Genomic DNA, 19,429 nt, shown 5'->3' on the forward strand with positions numbered 1-19,429 from the left:
CAGCTGCAGTGACAAGGCTGTGCAGTACTCATGTCTACAGCGACGCCTTGGTACCCGGGCAACGTTTTGGCCTCTGTTGCTTTCAGCTCCACTCTTCTACAGGAAAGGGCCTGGCAAATGGCTGCCACATCTCACTTGTCCCTGATGCCACTGAAGTAGAAGGCCAAACTCCCATGTACTGCAGAAGGGGCAGGAGCCCGCCCCTTGGACAAGGCTTGGGCAGTTGTACCACAGTCCTGCCTAAGGGGGTTGCACCGAGCAGTGTTTGCAAACAGGCAGGCAGTGGTTACCAGTCCCACGCTTTCCTTTCCCTACTATCAAGGAGTAGAAAGCCACGGAGGAGAAAAGAGACCGTGATGGCAGAGGGGTACACTGGGCAAACTTTATTAAAAGCAGGTGACATGCACACCCCCATACCACAAAGTCAGGAAACATTAACCACAGCAACAATACAGGGAGGATATGGTTGATAATCCAATACAAAAGCTGTGTGTGACTTTTTCTTTCCTCTAAGACAGAGTCAACCAAACAATGGGAATGAACGTTATTTAGCTTGAATGCACTGTGGAAAGACCTAGAGAGCTAGTTGGGCTGCAACAACTGGTTCGCATAAAAAAACAATGGACCGTGCTCTCTTCTAGCTCTGTGACAGCTAGAAGCACCAAAGAACTGTTTCAATGGTCTCGGCTTCGCTGGAGTTGTTCCCCAGAAAGCATGAAACCACCCCTATTTCTATGCTGAGCAGAGGAACCCGAAGAGAGAATGAGACAATTTCCAGCAGTCCTCCTGACATCCATGCAGCCAATAAGCTCTGTATGACCTCTTTGTTATAAAGCATCCCAAGATCTCTAGTCCGAATAATATCGTCCACACTGGAGCAAACCCAAGAAAGAGTTGGGATGACAGGGCATTTGCTTTACAAACAACAAGACCAGGTCAGTAATAAAGCAGACCGAGAAAGGAGAGAGAGATTCTGTACCGTAGATTAAGTGTCTAAATGGTAGGTCCCTTGTGCGTCTTACTGCTTGAATCCTTGCAAACCTATTAATGCAAGAGGTGCATGGGTCCTCTTCCTCCTCCTTGCTCCTTTTTGTGACTTTGCTTACGACTAAATTGAAGGCACATTACAAAACTAGACAGGTAACAGGATTGCAGAGACATAGCCAGGGTAGCATAGAGTCGCACTTAGACACCCATGTGCCACTCAAATACCTAATAAGTGGTATGGCATCTGGATCTTCTGACTCAGATCCTCTGCTGATGTAAATGTGCATAACCCCACTGAAGCAAGTGGAGCTGTGCTGATTTATCCTTGCTGTAGATCTGGCCCATCATCCGCTGAATGTGATATAATGCTGTACAGAACAGGACCCCGATTCCCAACCACCAGCACTTATGCTTAGGCAAAGCATTTGCAATGTACAAAATACCAGGGTCCACGTTTTCATAAGCACTTTTCCCAAGCATAAATGATAATACAAGGTGCAATACAGGAGTTTTGGGTCCTTCTCCATTTCTCTTTGGGCCTGAGAATCTCCTCCCTTGTTCCAATTTTGCTCTACTGTCCTTAGTCAAGTTATTCAGGATTTGCATCAGTGTGAGGACAGAATCACATTTATTTATTTTTTACAAGCTAATTCAATCCTCCCTTCACTACAATTGCAAAGCAAAATTTCCACTGGGATCTGCATTGAAACGAGAGTAAACCAAGGCTGCTTTTACAATGGTCTCTTGCAAGTGTGGAAATTAATGGAAGCTACTTATTGTTTCTTGATCCTGTGCTTCAGACTGAAACACAGAGTTGCCAATAGAGAGGCCAAGGGTGAGATATATATTCCAAAATTATATGCAATTTTTTGTTGGGGAGGGGGTGGGGGAGAAGAGGGAACATTTCAGTTTTCATAATTTCTTGACCTTCATTTCCATGTGAATTTTTGCATTATAAAAAGCCAGATTTAAATCTGTCTACTAGGTTTTCTATAAGAAATTACTTTAATTCAAAGGAGGATGGTTTAAAGTTTGTTTCTGTTTCAGAAATGTGGGGGAAATCACCACATTTTAACAAACTTCTCCTTTCTTTCTAAATAAAAACTAGGACCACTTTTGTGTTCATTAAAAGGGGGCTTGAGTTTGCAAAGTAGCTTAAGGGAGTTGGGAACTCAAACCTCCTTCACAGGAAGTTAAGCACCCTACTTTGTTTGACTCCTGTGAAAACCCTCAGCAGATATGTGGGAAAACTCAATACTGAAATGATTTTGCCTTGGGTGAAATTCAGCCTCAAGCAGAGAGGTCATCCAAAGGGTTCAGGAGCATGTAGGGATAGCCTTGCCCTCTGCATGAGGATGAACTTCACCCTAGAGGCTTAGTCAAGCCATGAGTGGCAAAGCTCACTTTGGGTTCAAGAGCTCAGGGTCGAAACTGTGGTTGGGTCGTAGACTGGGATGCATCTTATTGCTCTTTCATTCATCGTTACAGGGATATTGGAGCCATTTTACCTACTGGGACACAACAAAAACCTCTTTCTTTCAGCCGTGGCGATTTAGCTTCTGCAGCTTATCTGATGCTTGTCCTGCTGCTAGAGGTCGTTGTCATGGAGTATGCTTTCACCGGGCTGGAGCCGCCTCCAGTGCCAAAGCTCAAGGCCCCGCTGCCCATGGTGCCTCCCAGGCCAAAGCTGCCTCCATAGCCGATTCCACCTGCGCTGCTGTATCCACTCCCACCGCTAGAGCTGACCATGGCTACGGGACAAAACCGACGTGATCATCAGTGCCCGGGGGACTGGAACGGATTTCAGCCTCCCCGTGAACAGCGCTTTCTGAACACAGAGTCCAACACTGCTTCTCCAGGGGCAGATACTCACCTTGTGTGAGCAGCAACTTGTTGGCACCGGGCTTTTCAGTGCCAGTGCCCCCAGAAACGATGGGGGAAAAGGTCCTGCAAATTTTCCTGGGATAGGAAAGTCATGTCCCCCTCCCAGCTATAATGAAAATAGCAGTTCAGTCAACTACTCCTGCTTTATCACGCACTGATAAATGGAGTCTTCCCACAAAAGAGGCATCTCATCTCTGATCTGTGGGATTTTCCAAGCTGTCTGACCAACCTTTCAATTCTCGCCCTGGTTGTGGTAGAGTAGGCAATCCCTGTGCAAAATCCTACAGGGACGTACTAAAGATAAGCCACAGACTGATTTGCACTTGCAACGAAACCCTATGAGCCTGATTCTCCGTCGCAAAGGCCTCGGCTTACACACTGAAGCTGTCACGTTTTAACTAGAGTGGTACAGCTAAGGTAGTGTAACTCTTTTATAAGAGGGCTTATAGGAGTAGAGCTAATTCCTGGTAAAAGGAAGGCCCCTATATATCATTATAACTGCATGCACGTGAGAGGTGTACTGGTATAAAGGGGGCATTGCATAATCACACTCACGCAGAAACTTTTATACAAGAACAAAACTCAGGAGTGGACAGCTGTACAGCACTCTGGCGTAAGCATTTTGCTGGGCCTGTAACTCATTTTTGCTCACTTTGGGGCCTCGCTAAAGTGTCAGAGGGTGCGTCTACATGAGACACTACTGTGCAGTAGCAATGAGCTACTGCATGATAGCTTCTTGCTACTATGCAGTAACACTGGGGGACGCTAACCGTGACGTGATGCTACTGCACAGTGGTGATGAGCTGCTGCACAGTAGCATCAGGAAAACACCATGCGGGGACACTACTGTGCAGTAACACTGGTTACTGCACAGTCATGTAGGACTTGGTTATGCAAGTCCTAAATGACTGCGCAGTCCATGGCTCATGAAGACACGGCCAGACGTGGCCAAAAAAGAGGCCTTGGTTGAAATAAGAAGCAGGATCTGTAATTCTCAGGGATTCCCTAGAGATCCCTGGGGCATGTCTTTTGGAACTCAGAGGTTTCATTTGCTCTCCATAGAGATAAATACAATAAAATAGTCGTTAGAAATGGCAAATTATAAATCAACTCACAGATGCTGACTTTGTCAGGTCGGTCTCCAGCTAGTCTGTTGGAAAAGAAAAAAAAACAGAGATTACTGGTTAGATATCTGACCAGATACAGTGCCTGGAGGCCTGCAAGGGTGGAGACAATGGAGATGGATGATTCTTGCTTATCAATAATTCACAGGAGACAGCTGGGCCATGAGAACCTTTTGTTGGTTACCTATGACTAGCACAGCCCATCCCACTGCCATTGACTCCCAGGGGAACAGACACAAAGTTTTCCACCAAAACACTTGTATTTTTAATGGAAAATGGCTCCTACACCTTCAAAAAAATCTGTTTCTGTTACAATTTTTCCAGTTTTGGTCAACTCCCCATGCACATGTCTGCAACCAAAATGTGACTTTTTTGTTTGTTTTGGTAACTAAAAATGTAAAAATTGACAGTTTTTAAAAAGAAAAAACCCTGAAAATTCTCAAAGGAAAAAAGAAAATCAATGGAAATGAAAAAAAAAAAGGCCACTTCATTGAATTTTCTCCTGGAAAAATATTAGTCCTCAATCAGCTCTACATGGGAGTTGTACCACTAACATTAATAGGAGCAGACTTCTGAGCTTAAATGAAGCACGTGTGTTGTATGGGTCTTTGCCTGGCTTTGTGGCCAGCAATGTAAGTACACCCCAGCAGACTGGTGTGAGGTACAAGCCAAAGCTTGAGCACCTGTCTGAGCAGGAAAAAGATGTTTCTTTTGCAAAGGATGGGACACTCAGAATGCCAGACCTGCCTCCTCACTTGATTTCTACTGATTTCTAATGTCACTCCTACCTGTGTGCAACACCCCCCCAGTGACAAATGTAACCATTTGGAGCAGGCGGTACTGCACACTTTCTTGGCACATCCATTAAAAACTGTTTGAGGTGATGGGCAATGGAGAATCCAGGTAGTCCATGTAAAAGCTGCTCTGCCTGATGGACCTTAAGAGATCCTTTGCTAGAGGACCCTGGTCTACCTCAGAAGATCCCGCCTTATCATTTTAGGCCTCTGTGTTGCACCCACCTGCTCTCCTCGCCCTCCAGCAGCTTTCGGTAGGTGGCAATCTCGATGTCCAGCGCCAGCTTAACGTTCATGAGATCCTGGTACTCCCGCAGCTGGCGGGCCATGTCCTGCTTGGCTTTCTGCAAGGCGGCCTCCAGCTCATCCTGCTTAGCCTTGGCATCTTTGATGGCCATCTCACCACGCTCCTCAGCCTCAGCAATGGCTGCCTCCAGCTTGGCACGCTAGAGATGCAGGACACAGGACTTGAGCAGGTGTGCACCAGCTCATGGCAGTGACATTTCTATTCTGTTGTCCATCCCTTCCTCCCTGTATGGCATCCATACGTCCATCCCTCTTTCTCTCTATGGTATACATGGTGTCTGTATGTACCTCTCTGCCTGGGCATTGCCAACACATCCATTATCGTGGTAAAAAAGGACCATTAGAACATTTAAAAAGAATATCCAGGGGTCTTTTTAGAACATCTGTTATTTGACTTTTCCTTAGGACTCTCAACAACTGGAGCTGCAGGAGCAGACCCTGAGCTACTGAGCAATACCTGAAGTCCCAAAGAAAAACCAAAAAAAAAAGACCCTTGTATCATGCCAAACCTGCCTGCCTATTCAGTCATTGTATACCTATGACAACATTTCCTGCCATCTCAGCATGACACGCATCATTAATAGAGTACAAACTATGTAGGAAGAACTTAACACTGAGCATACGGCTTTTCAATTCCCATTCATTATTCAAGAAAGCCTTATTTGCTCTGCAGACACCCTGCCCTGAAACCAAATAAACAGCACTGAGTGACTCACAATAGCTTATCTCCCCGCTTTGTGTACAGTCTGGTTATTCACTGCAAATATCCAGCTCTCCCAGGCAACAGTTGAACAATGACTTTTGACATGATTTAAAAGGTCCCTTCAATAAATGGATGAAAACTGCAGTGAAAGGGGAAGGTCAAAAAACAAGCCTGACAGAAGTAGCTGTATATGGGACCTCATCCTGGATGCAGCAAGGGAGATGAGATGTCAGAGGTGGTGAGGAATGGGAATGTCACATCCATCCCTCTAACCCATGCAAGCCTGCTCCACACACTACCACCTCATCAGAACCTGGGGAAAGGCTCTGACCATTGCTCTTGTTAGAGACCACAGCTTCATCTAGCCCAGCCTTCTGCATCTTGCAATGGCAGAGAGCAGGTAAGTGGGAGAATATGTATGTGAGGCCTATCCAGACTGATCTGTCCTCTGCCCTCTGCATCTGGCATTCAGAGGATGAGGAAGTCCTAATTCTAGGCTGCAGCTCCAATAACTGTCTTTAAGACCCACTGATGGACCTGTCCGCCATGAACCGGTCCAATCCCCAGTTGAACCTGTTTAATGTAACAGCCAGTATTACTCAGTTCCCACTGAAGGCATCTTAAAAAAAGCGTGCAGAGCTTGTGAGTGTGGCTGGACCGACAGCCCTGGAGAGTAGGGCTCCATGGACATTCACAGGGTTACTCCTCACCTGGTTTTTCACATTGTCGATCTCAGACTGCAGTCGCATGATCATGCGATTAGTCTCGGCAATCTCACTTTTGGTGCTGCGCAGGTCGTCTCCGTGTTTCCCAGCAGTGGCTTGCAGTACCTCAAACTGAGATATACAAGGATATAAAGGACCCAGTCAGCATCGCCATCTCGCTGCCTGTTGCCAACCCACTAAGCAGCCTCTCCAGACACCCACAAATGGCAGAAGCTCTCAACACCCAAGATTGTTCACCTTGCTCTGGTACCAGGACTCTGCCTCCGCCCGGCTCCGGTTGGCAATGTCCTCATACTGAGCTTTGACCTCAGCAATGATGCTGTCCAGGTCCAGATTACGGCTGTTGTCCATAGACAGGACCACAGAGGTGTCAGAGATCTGTGTCTGCAGCTCCCGGAGTTCCTGCAAGGTACATCAACGGCCTTGTTTGTTTAGCCTTCTCTTGCCGCACTTTAGAAGGTAATGAGGAGGACAAAAATGGTTTGGGGGCTGGGGGACATGACTTGTGAGGAAAGACCGAGGGAACTGGGCTTATTTAGTCTAGAGAAGAGGAGCCTTAGTGGGGATTTAATAGCAGGCTTCAACTCCCTGCAGGGGGTTGCAAAGAGGATGGAGCTGGGCTGTTTTCAGTGGTGGCAGATGCCAGGGCAAGGAGCAATGGGCTCAAGTTGCAGCAAGGGAAGTTAAGGTTGGATATTAGGAAAAACGTTTTCATTAGGAGGGTAGTAAAGCTCTGTAACAGGTTCCCCAGAGAGGTGGTGGAAGCTCCATCCTTGGAGGTTTTCAAACCCCGGCTAGACAATGCCTTGGATGGGATGATCTAATTGGGGCTGGTCCTGCTTTGAGCAGGGGCTTGGACTAGATGTGAGCTCCTGAGGTCCCTTCCCACCCTCATTTTCTACGATTCTACGATTCTATGAACATCACAACACAATAGCTGCTCTCAGCTTCCTCCAGCTCCTCAGCTTTGGTTCCCTGAGAGCAGTGCGATGGAGTTACAAAGATCTGAGAGGAAGCGAAGGCTGGCATCCAAACACCTGCAGAATCCAAGGGTTGGAGTGGCCCCCGGAGCTAAACTCCTGGCTGCAATGAGGTGTCAGTTCCAAATGGTTTCAAAGCTGGGATCCAGGGCTGTGGATCGCACCCATGTTTGCTACCCAGATAGGGCCAAATCCTGCTCCCACAGCCCGAGGATGTAAGGTGGAAGTTTTTTCCTGGTTGGTCTCTCCACCAGCCATGAAACACCAAGCTGGGCTTTTGCAATAAAAATATTTCTGTTTCCAGCGAAAATATTTTGCTCAAAATCAGTATTTTCTGCACAAAATCTCCATTCTCCAACTGCCTCTAAAACAATTGCAATTAAAAACCAAGAAGCAACATGGGGGGAGTTCTTTTAGTGCATCTGTCTTGTGCCACAGGTGCCTGAATTCACTGCAAACTTGCATTTCATCTGTGTTCCCCGCATTCAGCTGCTAGGCTAGCCACAGACTTTACTTTAAGACACCATGGTTCAAATAGCGTTGCTGGGGCTTCATTCAAAGAAACAGACCCTCACACCCTCCAGAACCTCCTTTGTGTATAAAAAGAGCCTGTTTCTACTCTTTACTGTCCAAGAAGTGAGAGAAAAAATTAGATCTATACCCATCCATCCACCTACCCATCCACAGGGTTCACGTGACATACCATAACATCCAATAACACCCCCCATCTCCTGGGAAACTGCAATTGTTTTAGCCATCATCAAAATAGATACCCACTCATCAATAAAGCCAGTCTATTTGGCAAAGATGGAAAGGTCCTTACTGCTTCATAGAGGGACCTCAGGAAGTTGATCTCGTCGGTCAAGGCATCCACCTTGGCCTCCAGCTCCACCTTGTTCATGTAGGCACCATCGACATCCTAAGGGAATGAAACGAGATCTTGGTTGGCTTCAAGAGGGCACATGGGTGCTCAGTGGCTGCGAAGCAAGCTGCTTAGCCAGGTTTTAGGGAAGGATCTGGCTGCCTCTGTTCAAGCATCCTTTCATTTCAAAATCAGCACTAACTCCTCACTTTGAAAGTCTTCTGGACTTTCTGAAATCCATGGTGCCAGGTTCTACCATTTTATAATATATAGCGCCATACCTCTTACAGTGTGCCAGCATCCTGTGATGAATAAGGCACTCTACTGGGACTCTGGACTTCTGGGGTCTCATTCTGGCTCTGCCATGACCTGCCATTTGGCCTTACAAAAGACATTTTTCTCACTACACCCTCCTCTTATTCAGATGGCATCTTTCTGGGGACAGGTATTCTCGCATGCGGTATATGTACACCTTACCCTCCCTTTACAATGGAAAGGTCCCTGAAGGGTAACTCTGAGAATCCAGTCCAACAAGTATTGCTGGAGAACGGCACTATGGGTACTCCTCGCTTAACACCATAGTTACATTCTTGAAAAATGTGACTTTAAATGAAACGACGTGAAGCGAATCCAGTTATGTCACAGTAGTTCCCTGCTAGCAGGCGGTGGCCAAACAACATTATAACCGAACATTGGGTGACTTTAAACAAGTATGTTCTCTAACAGATCAGTGACATAATAACGCAGCCATGTTAACTGGAATGACATTAAGTGGGGAGTACCTGTATAATGGTGCATCTTCACTGGGTCAGGGGTAGGCAAAATATGGCCCACGGGCCGAATGCGGCCCACCCAGCCATTTTATCCAGCCCCTAAAAAATTTAGAAAATTAATATTTATCTGCCTCTGGATGCCTGACATGTGGCCCTCGGTGGCTTGCCAAAACTCAGTAAGCAGCCCTCTGCCTGAAATAATTGCCCGCCCCGATTTAGACACATGTTAGGTAGCATGAGATAAAAATCCAACTGAACTCAAAGCACTCCATATTTAGGAAGTCTAATCAGTTCAATGACAGTGGATCCACACCTCCTGTCTTGAGATAAGGACCTGCCTTTCTTTTTCCTGGCTAAAGCCGCAGGCCTCAGCTTCCAAGAGGCTTGAAAAACCAGTGTCTGCAGCATCACAGGATCCAGCCACTCACCTTCTTGAGCACCACAAACTCGTTCTCCGCTGTTGTGCGTCTGTTGATCTCATCTTCGTATCTGGTTGTGCGGGGGAAAAAAGATGAGATGCCAAGTTAGATGCCACTAACTAAGTTGGTTGATTTATTATCATGTTTCTTTTTGCAAATCAGCTATGAGCAGCTTATGCTCCCCCCCCCCAGGTGCTTGTCCAATGTGAAATCATCATTTCAGCAAAGAAACCCTGGCATCCCTCTCAACTGGTGTAAATCAGCGATGGGACTGATCCTTAGCCCACCCAGACAGTTCAGCACACATGATGCCTTTCAGAAACCCAAGCTACGCACTGCTGTTTATTTTGATTGGATGCCTAAGCCATGAGGATGTTTTGCATCCTGCTCGGATGGGTGTAACTCAGATGCAGATAAGCAGAATTGCTCATTCATAATTCCCTTTCCACCATTGTTCTCCCGCGTTTTTTTCTTCCAGGCATATTGCAGCCTTGGGGACTAGTTCACTGCAGAAGGCAAATGCAAGTGCAAGAAGAGGTGTGCGCTGTTCCCCCTAAATCCATCTAAAAACCCACTTGAGGAATTCTTTTTTGGAGCACTTGCCCATTATGATTGCATGCACCTTTAACCCAGGATTTCAGTGCCTTGTGCAGATGCGCATTAAGCTAGTGGGACCCAAGCAAATATAACTCATTCCACGGAGAAACAGAGAAAGCTGTGCCTCAGAGTTTCAAGTGGGCTCCATGTTAGGGGAAGTCAGCTTCACACGGGCCACCCTTGGGCATAATGGACAAGATCTTCAGCTGCCGTGAACCGGCACGGCCTCAGAGACTTCAGTAGAGCCACATCAGTTTAAACCCCCTGAAGGTCTGATTCCCAGGGCTTGACCCCTAACTGCAATGGAAAAGAGCAATGGCACATGGGAAATACAGATCGGTGCAAGTCACTTGCCTGACAGAGAGGAGGAAAAGTGGAAAGCTTCCAAGCCAGTGACTTAAATCCTCCGCAAAACCCCGCTAAGGCTTTTCATACCGGCTGAGTGGCGCCAAACGCCATCAGGAAAGCAGAAGCCATTTCCTCTAGCTTTGTGAGAGCTTTTGGAGTCACAATATCTGCTCGGATGACTTGCATGGCCACTGCGGTTCGCGGGCAACCCACTGGTTTCCAACGGGCTTGGGAGCCCTGCGATTCCAGCGACCTGCGGCTCACGGAAAATGGACACCGTGTCGACTCCCAGCAACACAGGAGCTGGTGCTCCACGAAGGGCTGCATTACCTGATGTTTAAATCATCCCACTGCACAGGCAGCATGTGTAAGAGATGAGAAAAGGGACCGAGTCTATGCTCTTCTCCACAGGAGTGAATAGGTGTCAGGGAACGGATTCAGGAGTGACCTGCCCCACTCTAAGGAAAGGCCTTGTCCAAGTGACTGCGTGCGAAGAGGTGGCGAATTTGCATCTACCGCACCCTATCTCCCAGGGCATCTTCTCCCAGTGTTTTTAGAAAGCGCAAGTCACTAACTTCAGTTTGAAAGCAGAATAAGTTTCCCTGACCTTAGGACACAGGCAGGCTGGCCACATGCAGAGTGCAGGGTAAACCCGCACCCCAGCTGCCTGTGCAGGCACTTGGACCATCCCAAATGTAATTTTGCTCCCAAATTAAGTGTACCTAGGACTTGATCCTAAGCTTGCCCATTGAAAACAGCAGCAGCTCGGGGGAGGTGGGCAGAGTACTACTGCTGTCAGGGAAGAATTGGGCCCATGGGGATTTTGATGCTTCTAAACCACTTAGGGCCACATTCTTGTCAACACCCAGGTCATTTTACATAATTCTGTCCCTGAAAAGCGGCTGGAAATTAAATTACATGTATGAACACCAAGGCCATTTTGCATTATTCTGTCCCTGAAAAGCACCTGGAAATTAAATGACATGTATGCTCAACAGAGGCTACTTTGCCCTGCCAGAGGATTGAGGTCCTTGTGCTTGATTCTCCACTGCCCATGCACCAGGTCTTTCCACCCAGACTGGATTGCTGCAACGTGGAGCAGAACACAGGCCATACCCTCAGCAGGTACAAAGCATCACAGCTCAATGCAGCAACACTGACTGATGCCAGCTGAGGTCCTGCCCTGCCCTGCCCAGGTACCGTCTAGGGCTGTACAAGGCACCCGTCCACCCAGAGGACAATGCAGGACCCCACCTAAGATGGATTGATCCTTTCAGCTGAATGCCACCTTCCTAGACCCGTACGGGGATTACTAGTCATTGACTTTTCTCCTGGCACACCCTAGAGTTTATCTGCTGTATTTGTTCTCAGTTCCTGCCTCCTCCAGTTTGCCAGCTCATATATTTTTCCAAGGTTCCCCTCTGCAGCTGGGTGTGTCCTAGAGTGAAAGGGGCACAGGGTGGGTTGTATTAGCCTTTCCAAGCGGGTTGATTGAGGCACCGAAACCCCTTGTCAGAGATCCCAACTTTGCTCTAGTTTTTCCCTGGGCATGTTTTAGCGATGGGTGTGAGTACGGGGCAGCACCCAGGCTGTGGATGCATGGTGCAGTGCCATGCAGAGCACTGGGCCGAGTACGGGGCACCTGATTTCTACCCCTGGCTGCACTATTTGCTTACTGGGTAAACCTGGGGTGAGGCACATTCCTGCCTCTGGCCCTCACTCCGCCCTCCCCACCCCTTCTGCAAAATGCTCGCCGTCTCCTGTATAAAAGTGCTTTGAAGTCAAATCCTGAATAGCTACATACAAGGCGGAAGCATTAGTCCACATTGCCCCCCGCCGCAATGCGTTTTTGACACAATACATTGACTTCCCACTTGCTGCTCCACCACCCCTGCCTTTATCTCTTTGCCAGATATTCAGAAAAGGAACCGTTAGATAAAAAAAAAAGGAAGTTGCAGAGTCTGATCTCAGTTACTAAGACCTGTGTCACTCCCTCGACTAAAGTTTACTTTGGGTTTATCCTGGGGTAACCATAGAGATACTGGTATCTCGGTGTTTTTCTTTTATATGAGAGAGCAATGCAGGATAAATCATTAACTATTTGCTAGCATGCATCTATGAATGGGGACAATCCTTACTCAAAATGCCTCCTGAAGTCAGTGGGAAGTAAAGGTTGCAGAATTCAGCCACTGTGTTACTAACATCTGATTTGAATTTAGGTTCCTAGCCAAATGTAACACCTGTATTCGGAGACCTAAAAGCCAAGTGATAAGAGTGTTTCACATTTCTAGTACTGCCCTTCATAAGCTCCTTACAGGTTTTGACTCTGCTTTTGAAGATAGAGGAGTAGAGATAAGGAATGACTGGCCCAGAGTAAATGAATGAGTCAGGAGCAAGGCTGGGAAGGGACCCCAGAAACCTGCTCTGAACACATTGTGTTCAGACTGCTACAGTGAAGATTGCTTTGGCTCTCAGAAATAAAACAGGCCCAGCTGTGCCTTTGATGCATCCTTTCAAATACTGAGTACAAAGAGAAGTGAATCATATCTGTGCAGAGATAAGAGGAGCTGGAAAAAGTTGTTGGAAATGCACTTCCGCAGCAATCAGAACAGTCTGTCGGAGTGCGTTCATTCCAACAAAAAGGGTATCTGGGAACTGCTGAGACACTTTAGCACCTCTTATTGCTAGCTTTAATTTAATTGTAGCTTTTGAGCTCTTTTATGCTGCCTGTTACGTTTTGGCAGGATTGAAACGGGTCACTGTTTTTGCAACTCGATTGTTTTCCAGAATTTTTTTTTTGCCGGGGGGGAACTGAATTTTCAACATTTTGGTTCTGGACTGAAAATTAAAAGTCCGAATGTCTCACAAAAAAATTCCAGTTTCTGACAGTAGTGTACAGGCCCTGTCTACAAATACAAGCTACAGCCTATCCACTTTTTCTTGTGGAGAATGCCCTCCCCCATTTCCATCTATTAATGAAGTTGAATAATCAGCTAAAGTTCAGCCAGTGGCCACTGGGCTAGAAATATCCTAGATGAGCCTAACAGCAATGTATTTGCATATGGAAATACATGAAAATCCACCTTTTTCTAGCTTTGGCAGGGTGGTGACACTGGAAACCTGTAGGATGCTTCGTCCACAAATAACAGGGATTAATTACTGGGTGGCCTACGGCCCCTTGCGAAGGGTCATCCCAGCTCAGCCCCCCTGGCTAAAAGGCAGCACCTGCAGAAGAGCAAAAGCCCTCCCGGCGGAGATGCCGGAGAACCTGTGGGGCTCAGCAAACCGTTAGACAAGATTATACGTTACTTGTTCTTGAAATCCTCAACAAGATCCTGCATGTTCTTCAGCTCGCCCTCCAGACGCCCTTTGTCGTTCATCAGCCCATCCAGCTGCCGCCGGAGGTTGTTGATGTATGCCTCAAAGAGGGGAGCAATGTTGCTCCGGGCCGTCTTTTGGTCTTGCAGGAGGCTCCACTTGGTTTCCAGCATCTTATTTTGCTGCTCTAGGAATCGGACCTGAAAGGCAGCGAGGGAAGGGAGCCCGTCAGTCACCCAGCTACAGCGGCACAAAGACTCTGTCTCATAAAAAGGTGTTGTGCTTGGTAGGCAAAAGCACTTGAAAAATTCGGATCACTCAGGAAAGGATCCTAGCTCTGGATAGGAGGCAAAGCCCAGGCTGCAATCTTACAGCTAGAGGGCCACCCCCAAAATGCAGCTTTTTATTACTTAACAGAGGGTCACATTTTGCTCCAGCACCTAATAGGGCAAATCTTCTTCCCTGAACCCAGGCCAGCTGCATTGTATCTGCCATGATCTGAACACGTTGCACTTCATATAAAAAACACCAGCTTGGCTGCAAAGCCAAATTTTGCCAACAACCCCTGGGTCAGATGTTCCCCTGGTGCAAAAGCTGCCTCGTGGCATGGGCATGGCTCCACTGAAGACAGTGGAGCAGCACTGATTTACACTAGTAATTTCTTAATGGGGCAACCCCACACCCACCTCGCCCCACCCTGAGCTTGGTGTTGGTGGACTCAGGTCCAGATCAGTCCCAAAACCCAACCAGCATCGCACCCCAAACCACCGGCAGTTATATAGCTTGGTTGGTACCAGCTTATTCTGTAGGAAGGAAGCCCTGTGGCTTTAATCACAAGAAACCTTTGCTGAAGTCAACCTGGGCAAAGCATTCAATAAAAGCCATAAGATTCACCCCAATTTAACTGGCAATATTCTTTTTCAGCCCAATTAACAGAAGTCAGTGGAAAGTTTCCCATTGACCTCGCTGGGGCTTAAATCAAGACCTCCCTTCAGAAGCATCAAGGGTGTGGTCACCTCTTCCCATGTCTCACCTTGTCAATGAAGGAGGCAAATTTGTTGTTGAGGGTCTTGATCTGCTCCTTCTCCTCCTGCCGCACCTTCTGCATGGTGGGGTCAATCTCCAGGTTGAGGGGCGCCAGGAGGCTCGGGTTGATGGTGACCTCTTGGATGCCGCCAGATCGCAACCCAATGCCCAGCCCAGCATTGAGGTTACCGCCATATCCAAATCCAGAGCGGACGCTGTAAGAGCTGCCACGTACGATCGGGGACTCTCTCTTGCTGCTAGAGCCTAGGCTATAGAGACTGGAGCTGCCAAAGCCGCCTGCCCTTCCCACGCCAGCACCCCCTCCCACACCACGAGATGAGGAGACGGTGCTGACTCGGACCTGGCTAATCCCTGGCATAGCCGCAGAGCGGGAGCTAAAAGTCACGGAGCGAGACATGGCTATTCAGCTGGGGTCTGTGCTTTCCCCAACCTCGAGGAAAAGCTCAGGAAAGTGGTGCTGGAGAGGAGGAGAGTGAGTGGAGTCCCTCTGAGGCTCCCAGCTGGAACTTCCTCTCCTTTTATCTACTACAAGAGCTGGGCTTGGCTTGAGGGCAGAGATGGGGATCAGTTTACCGGGAGTGCTGGGAGTGTCTGGCTGCAGGCCCACTGTATTCAACCTGCTGAACTCGGGGGTGGGGGGGCGGGGAGTGGAAAACACACCCATGAAACAATATCACCGCCTGGCCAGCAGCTTGCAGTGGGCTCTTACCAGCCTCCGAGGCTCTGCAGCGGCTTTAGCTCCTGCCTGGTTTAGTGTTTGCACCTCAGCCGTGATTGATTCATTCCTGTGGGTTCCAGCAAGGAAGCAAACAAAACGGTGCATGAGGCAGGCTCCCTTGCCCGGCGTCCAGAGCAGAGCGCGCCTGAGTCTCACCGACACGGAGAGCCCTGGGCGCTGCATCAGGGGCTGTCAAAGGAGACCAAACCTTTGCTGCCAGCCTTAAATTTCCACCCAGTAGCCTTTATAGTGCCTGAGTGGGAGAAGGGGCCTTAATGTAAGCCAGAATCCTGCCCAGTTGCACATACGAACCACTGCAACACCCCCCCTCCACACACACACACACACACACACACACGCGCGCGCGCACACACACACACACACACTGCATAAATATAATGGAGCAGAACATAATTATGCAGTGCAAGGGCGATAAGCAATGATACCCAGGAAAAACCTGGTAGCAGGCGAGACACTACTCTGATTGTTGCCGAAACCACCTGATGAGGCAGCAGGTAAATTGTTTTCAAGGCTAACCCCCCACCCCAATGCACAATAAGGGCTGAGATAAAGGGCACCACCCTTCTGTGCTCCTTGCCCTGCCATTTGGTTGTCAGGCTTCTGGAGGGCAGGGGAAAGAAAGAAAGCAGACGTTTTGGAGGCAGCACGCTTCAAATATGTGCCTGCTTCTCGGTGGGGAATGTGGGAGGCGGCCGGAGTGGATTCCAGCTTTTGCAAGGGAGAGTCTCCTTTTCAAGTGTGCAGGGGAAGGGGCATGAAGCGCAGCCAAGTGCCTGGCCGGCACAGCGGGCTTGATTCTTCCCTGTTCTGCGCGCAGACCTCCAGCGGGCTAGAAAAAGTAGCTGAGTGTAAACAGGGGCTGGCGAACATGTGCTAGCTCAGCCCTGCCTCGGCTGGGTCTCCTGGTTAGTGTGGATGCAGGGCCTGCAAGTCTTTTCCATTCGGGAACCAAGCTCGTGAAAAGACAATTCGGTTTCAATCCAGAGTCACATCCTTAAGGCACTAGCCAGGATGCAGACGTGGGCAGCTCTACCCTGATGCAACTCAGCTGCGCCAAGTGGATTTCCTCCTGATTTACACCAACACGAGAGAAGAACCAGGCCAGTAGTTTCTGTGCGGGACCAAGAAATTCAATTTCCACGGTGTACACATTTGCAATAGTTACAGACGTGACTGCAAAGGAGCCCAGAGCCGAAAGCAAGCTAATCTACCCTGCTTTTTTAAAAGGGTTTTACAGCTCATGCTGGCTTCAATGCTGTGACGACTAAGCTTTAGCTATACCCGAGGCCGCTAGCTTAGCGGATGTCCACAGGACAGCCATACCCTGAGTTACGCCTGGGTTTGCATTAGGGAAAGCGCAAGTAGGATTTAGCCCCATACATTTTCACCGACAGCTCCAGCAGTCCAAAGTCAAAGTTGCCTTGTGTTGTTATGGGTGCCATGGTAACATTGCATAGTTTAGCAACGGGATGGACTGATGAATGCTTGCACACCCATGTGAATGACCCTCTGGAGGCTCTGCCTTGCCCAGTCAACAAAGGGAACCAGTTAGACCCCCTCTTCCGTAAGCGTCAACTTCAGAGGTTCATGAGCCCTGTTTCCAACCTCAGGCTTCTCCCTGTCCGAGATCAGACAGCCCGGCCGGGGTGAAAACAGCCCTTCTGCTCTGCACACGCAATAAAGGAGGATGAAGCAATTGAATGAGTCACAGGAGATATCTGTCAGTAAATATGCAGTCCCTGAGTACACATGCGGCGTGCATGCTACAGTCCAGCGGGCCTCTGCAAAGCGAGGGCGGATGGAGCGCTCCGCTCTGCTTGTGCTCAACAGAGCTTGGGTGCTATGCCATGCTTGTACACTGTCCAGAATGAGCCCACTGCCCCCTTGTTTGTCTGAATCCACTTGCTGCCTCTCATCTTACAAACGCTCTGGGACAAGGACCCTTTATTTGTACAGCGCCAAGCACAATGGAGCCCTGGCCCACGACCAGGGTGCCTGCACGCTCCAGTACTGCAAAGAATTAAACCCTCCATGAGTCCAAAGCATTGTGTGAGCCTGCTGGAGGAAAGCAGCTCCTTCAGAAGGCCATCTGGCATTCATCTGCCAACCAAGAAATGGAGCATACAACACTACCGTTCACTGTTTATCCTACCAATGATTAGATGATCACCCGACATAACTTTGCTGGGCCAGCCATGGCATCCAGATGTCCAACTCCAGACTCCCAGAGCAAAAAATCTTATTCTCCCAGCTCAGTTAAGGGGTCTGATCAACACGAGGGCAGAGAAAAGTGCTGTAAGGACATCCTCGAGGTCAACTTGAAAAAATGCAACATCGATATCAGCTCATGGGAGACCATCGCCCAGGACTGCCTCAAATGGAGGAAGCATCTGCTGCAAGGATCTCAGTACTTTGAAACCTCACACTGGCAACAGAAGATAGAAAAATGAGAGCGGAAGAAACAGCATGGTGCGGACCGAACAAAGAACCTGGAGCCACTCATCCTGTATGGAAACATGTGCCTGAGATGCAACAGAGTCTGCCGATCCCAGAGAGGCCTCATCAGACATCTTCAGCTGCACAAATAAGATAATCATGGAAGACAGTTGTCTTCCATGGTGTCTTCCACGGTTGTCTTATCTGCGAGGGGTTGCCAATGGGATTGCTGGCGTCCCAGTCCCTTGACTGTGAGGATTGCCAATGATGTTGAGTCTAATCACCAGCTCTGTTAAAATGTGTTTGCGGTGCAATTTGCCTGGCACTCGCTTCCAGCCATGGGTCCTTGTTACTCTTTTATCGGCTGAATTAACAGGCCCGTTGGTGCCTGCTGTTTTCTCCCTAAGAACATGTTTACAGACCCTACTCAAGTTACTTCTCCATCTTTTTGATAAACTAAGCTGCTTACCATCCTCAAGTTTCTCACTGTGAGGTGCAGCTTTCTCAACACATGCGCGCCTTTTCCCAAGTCTCTTAAAATACATGGATGCCATGTTCCATGTGCAGAGTGATAAAAATGGTTGGAGGCCTGGGAAGCATGGCTTATGAGGAAAGACTGAAAGAATGAGGGTTATTTAGGCTGGAGAAGAGAAGTCTGAGGTGGGCTTTGATAACAATCATTAAATACCTGATGGGCGATCCCAGAGAGAATGGAGGTAGACTTTTCTCAGTGGCTGCAGGGGTCATGGCCTGAAGCTACGGCGGGGGAAATTTAGGTGGGAGATTAGGAAGAATGGTTTGACTAAGCGAGTCCTCCGGCACCTGCTGAAGCTGTGGACTCTCCATCCCTGGAAATTTTCTAGAGCAGATTAGGCAGACACTTGACTGGTATGGTTCAGCCAGGGATGATCCTGCCTGGTGTAGGAGGCTGGAGTAGATGACCTTGTGATGTCCCATCCAACCCTACTTTCCTATGACCCTATGTTTTAGCCTCACCTCCCTAATGCCCCATGCTACAACTGTTCCTGGCTCTGCATCGGCGTCTCTACTCTAGGTAGGAAGCCAGATGTTTTGAAGGCTTATTGTTCTTGCACTGAGGGGGAACAGAGCATGCAAGAATCAGCAGGAAACACCAGCCATTGCAAAATCAAAGGTCAGTGAAGATCCCTGGCTAGTGCAGAGATCACCATAAGCCCAGACGTGGCCAACAAGCCCATTTCTTTCTACCTCCCAAAGGACTTAGGACCACAAGAAGCTGCTACAAAACCCGGAAGAGGAAGAGGAGACTCTCACACCCCATCCATCCGTCCTTCATGCTGGAGCTGTGGAGATGATACTGGTTTGCAGCTGGGACCAGAGACAGGTTCTGCGGTAGACGCTGTGAACA

At 48.5% G+C, this 19,429-nt stretch overlaps 1 protein-coding gene across 1 annotated transcript; it reads right to left on the bottom strand.

Moving 5' to 3' along the window:
• Positions 1–368: 368 nt before the first annotated feature.
• Positions 369–15,445, bottom strand: LOC149860911 (keratin, type II cytoskeletal cochleal-like). Its single transcript, XM_090055971.1, has 9 exons — positions 14,854–15,445; positions 13,812–14,020; positions 9,567–9,627; positions 8,327–8,422; positions 6,761–6,925; positions 6,509–6,634; positions 5,015–5,235; positions 3,987–4,021; positions 369–2,738 (listed from the first exon to the last, which is right to left on the bottom strand). The coding sequence occupies exons 1-9, from the start codon at positions 15,262–15,264 to the stop codon at positions 2,554–2,556; spliced, it is 1,509 nt and encodes a 502-aa protein (XP_089912097.1). The 5' UTR covers positions 15,265–15,445; the 3' UTR covers positions 369–2,553.
• Positions 15,446–19,429: the final 3,984 nt, after the last annotated feature.

This window comes from Crocodylus siamensis, chromosome 6 (genome assembly GCF_052110815.1).
Source record: "Crocodylus siamensis isolate JL-2025a chromosome 6, ASM5211081v1, whole genome shotgun sequence".
Lineage (NCBI taxonomy): Eukaryota > Metazoa > Chordata > Crocodylia > Crocodylidae > Crocodylus > Crocodylus siamensis.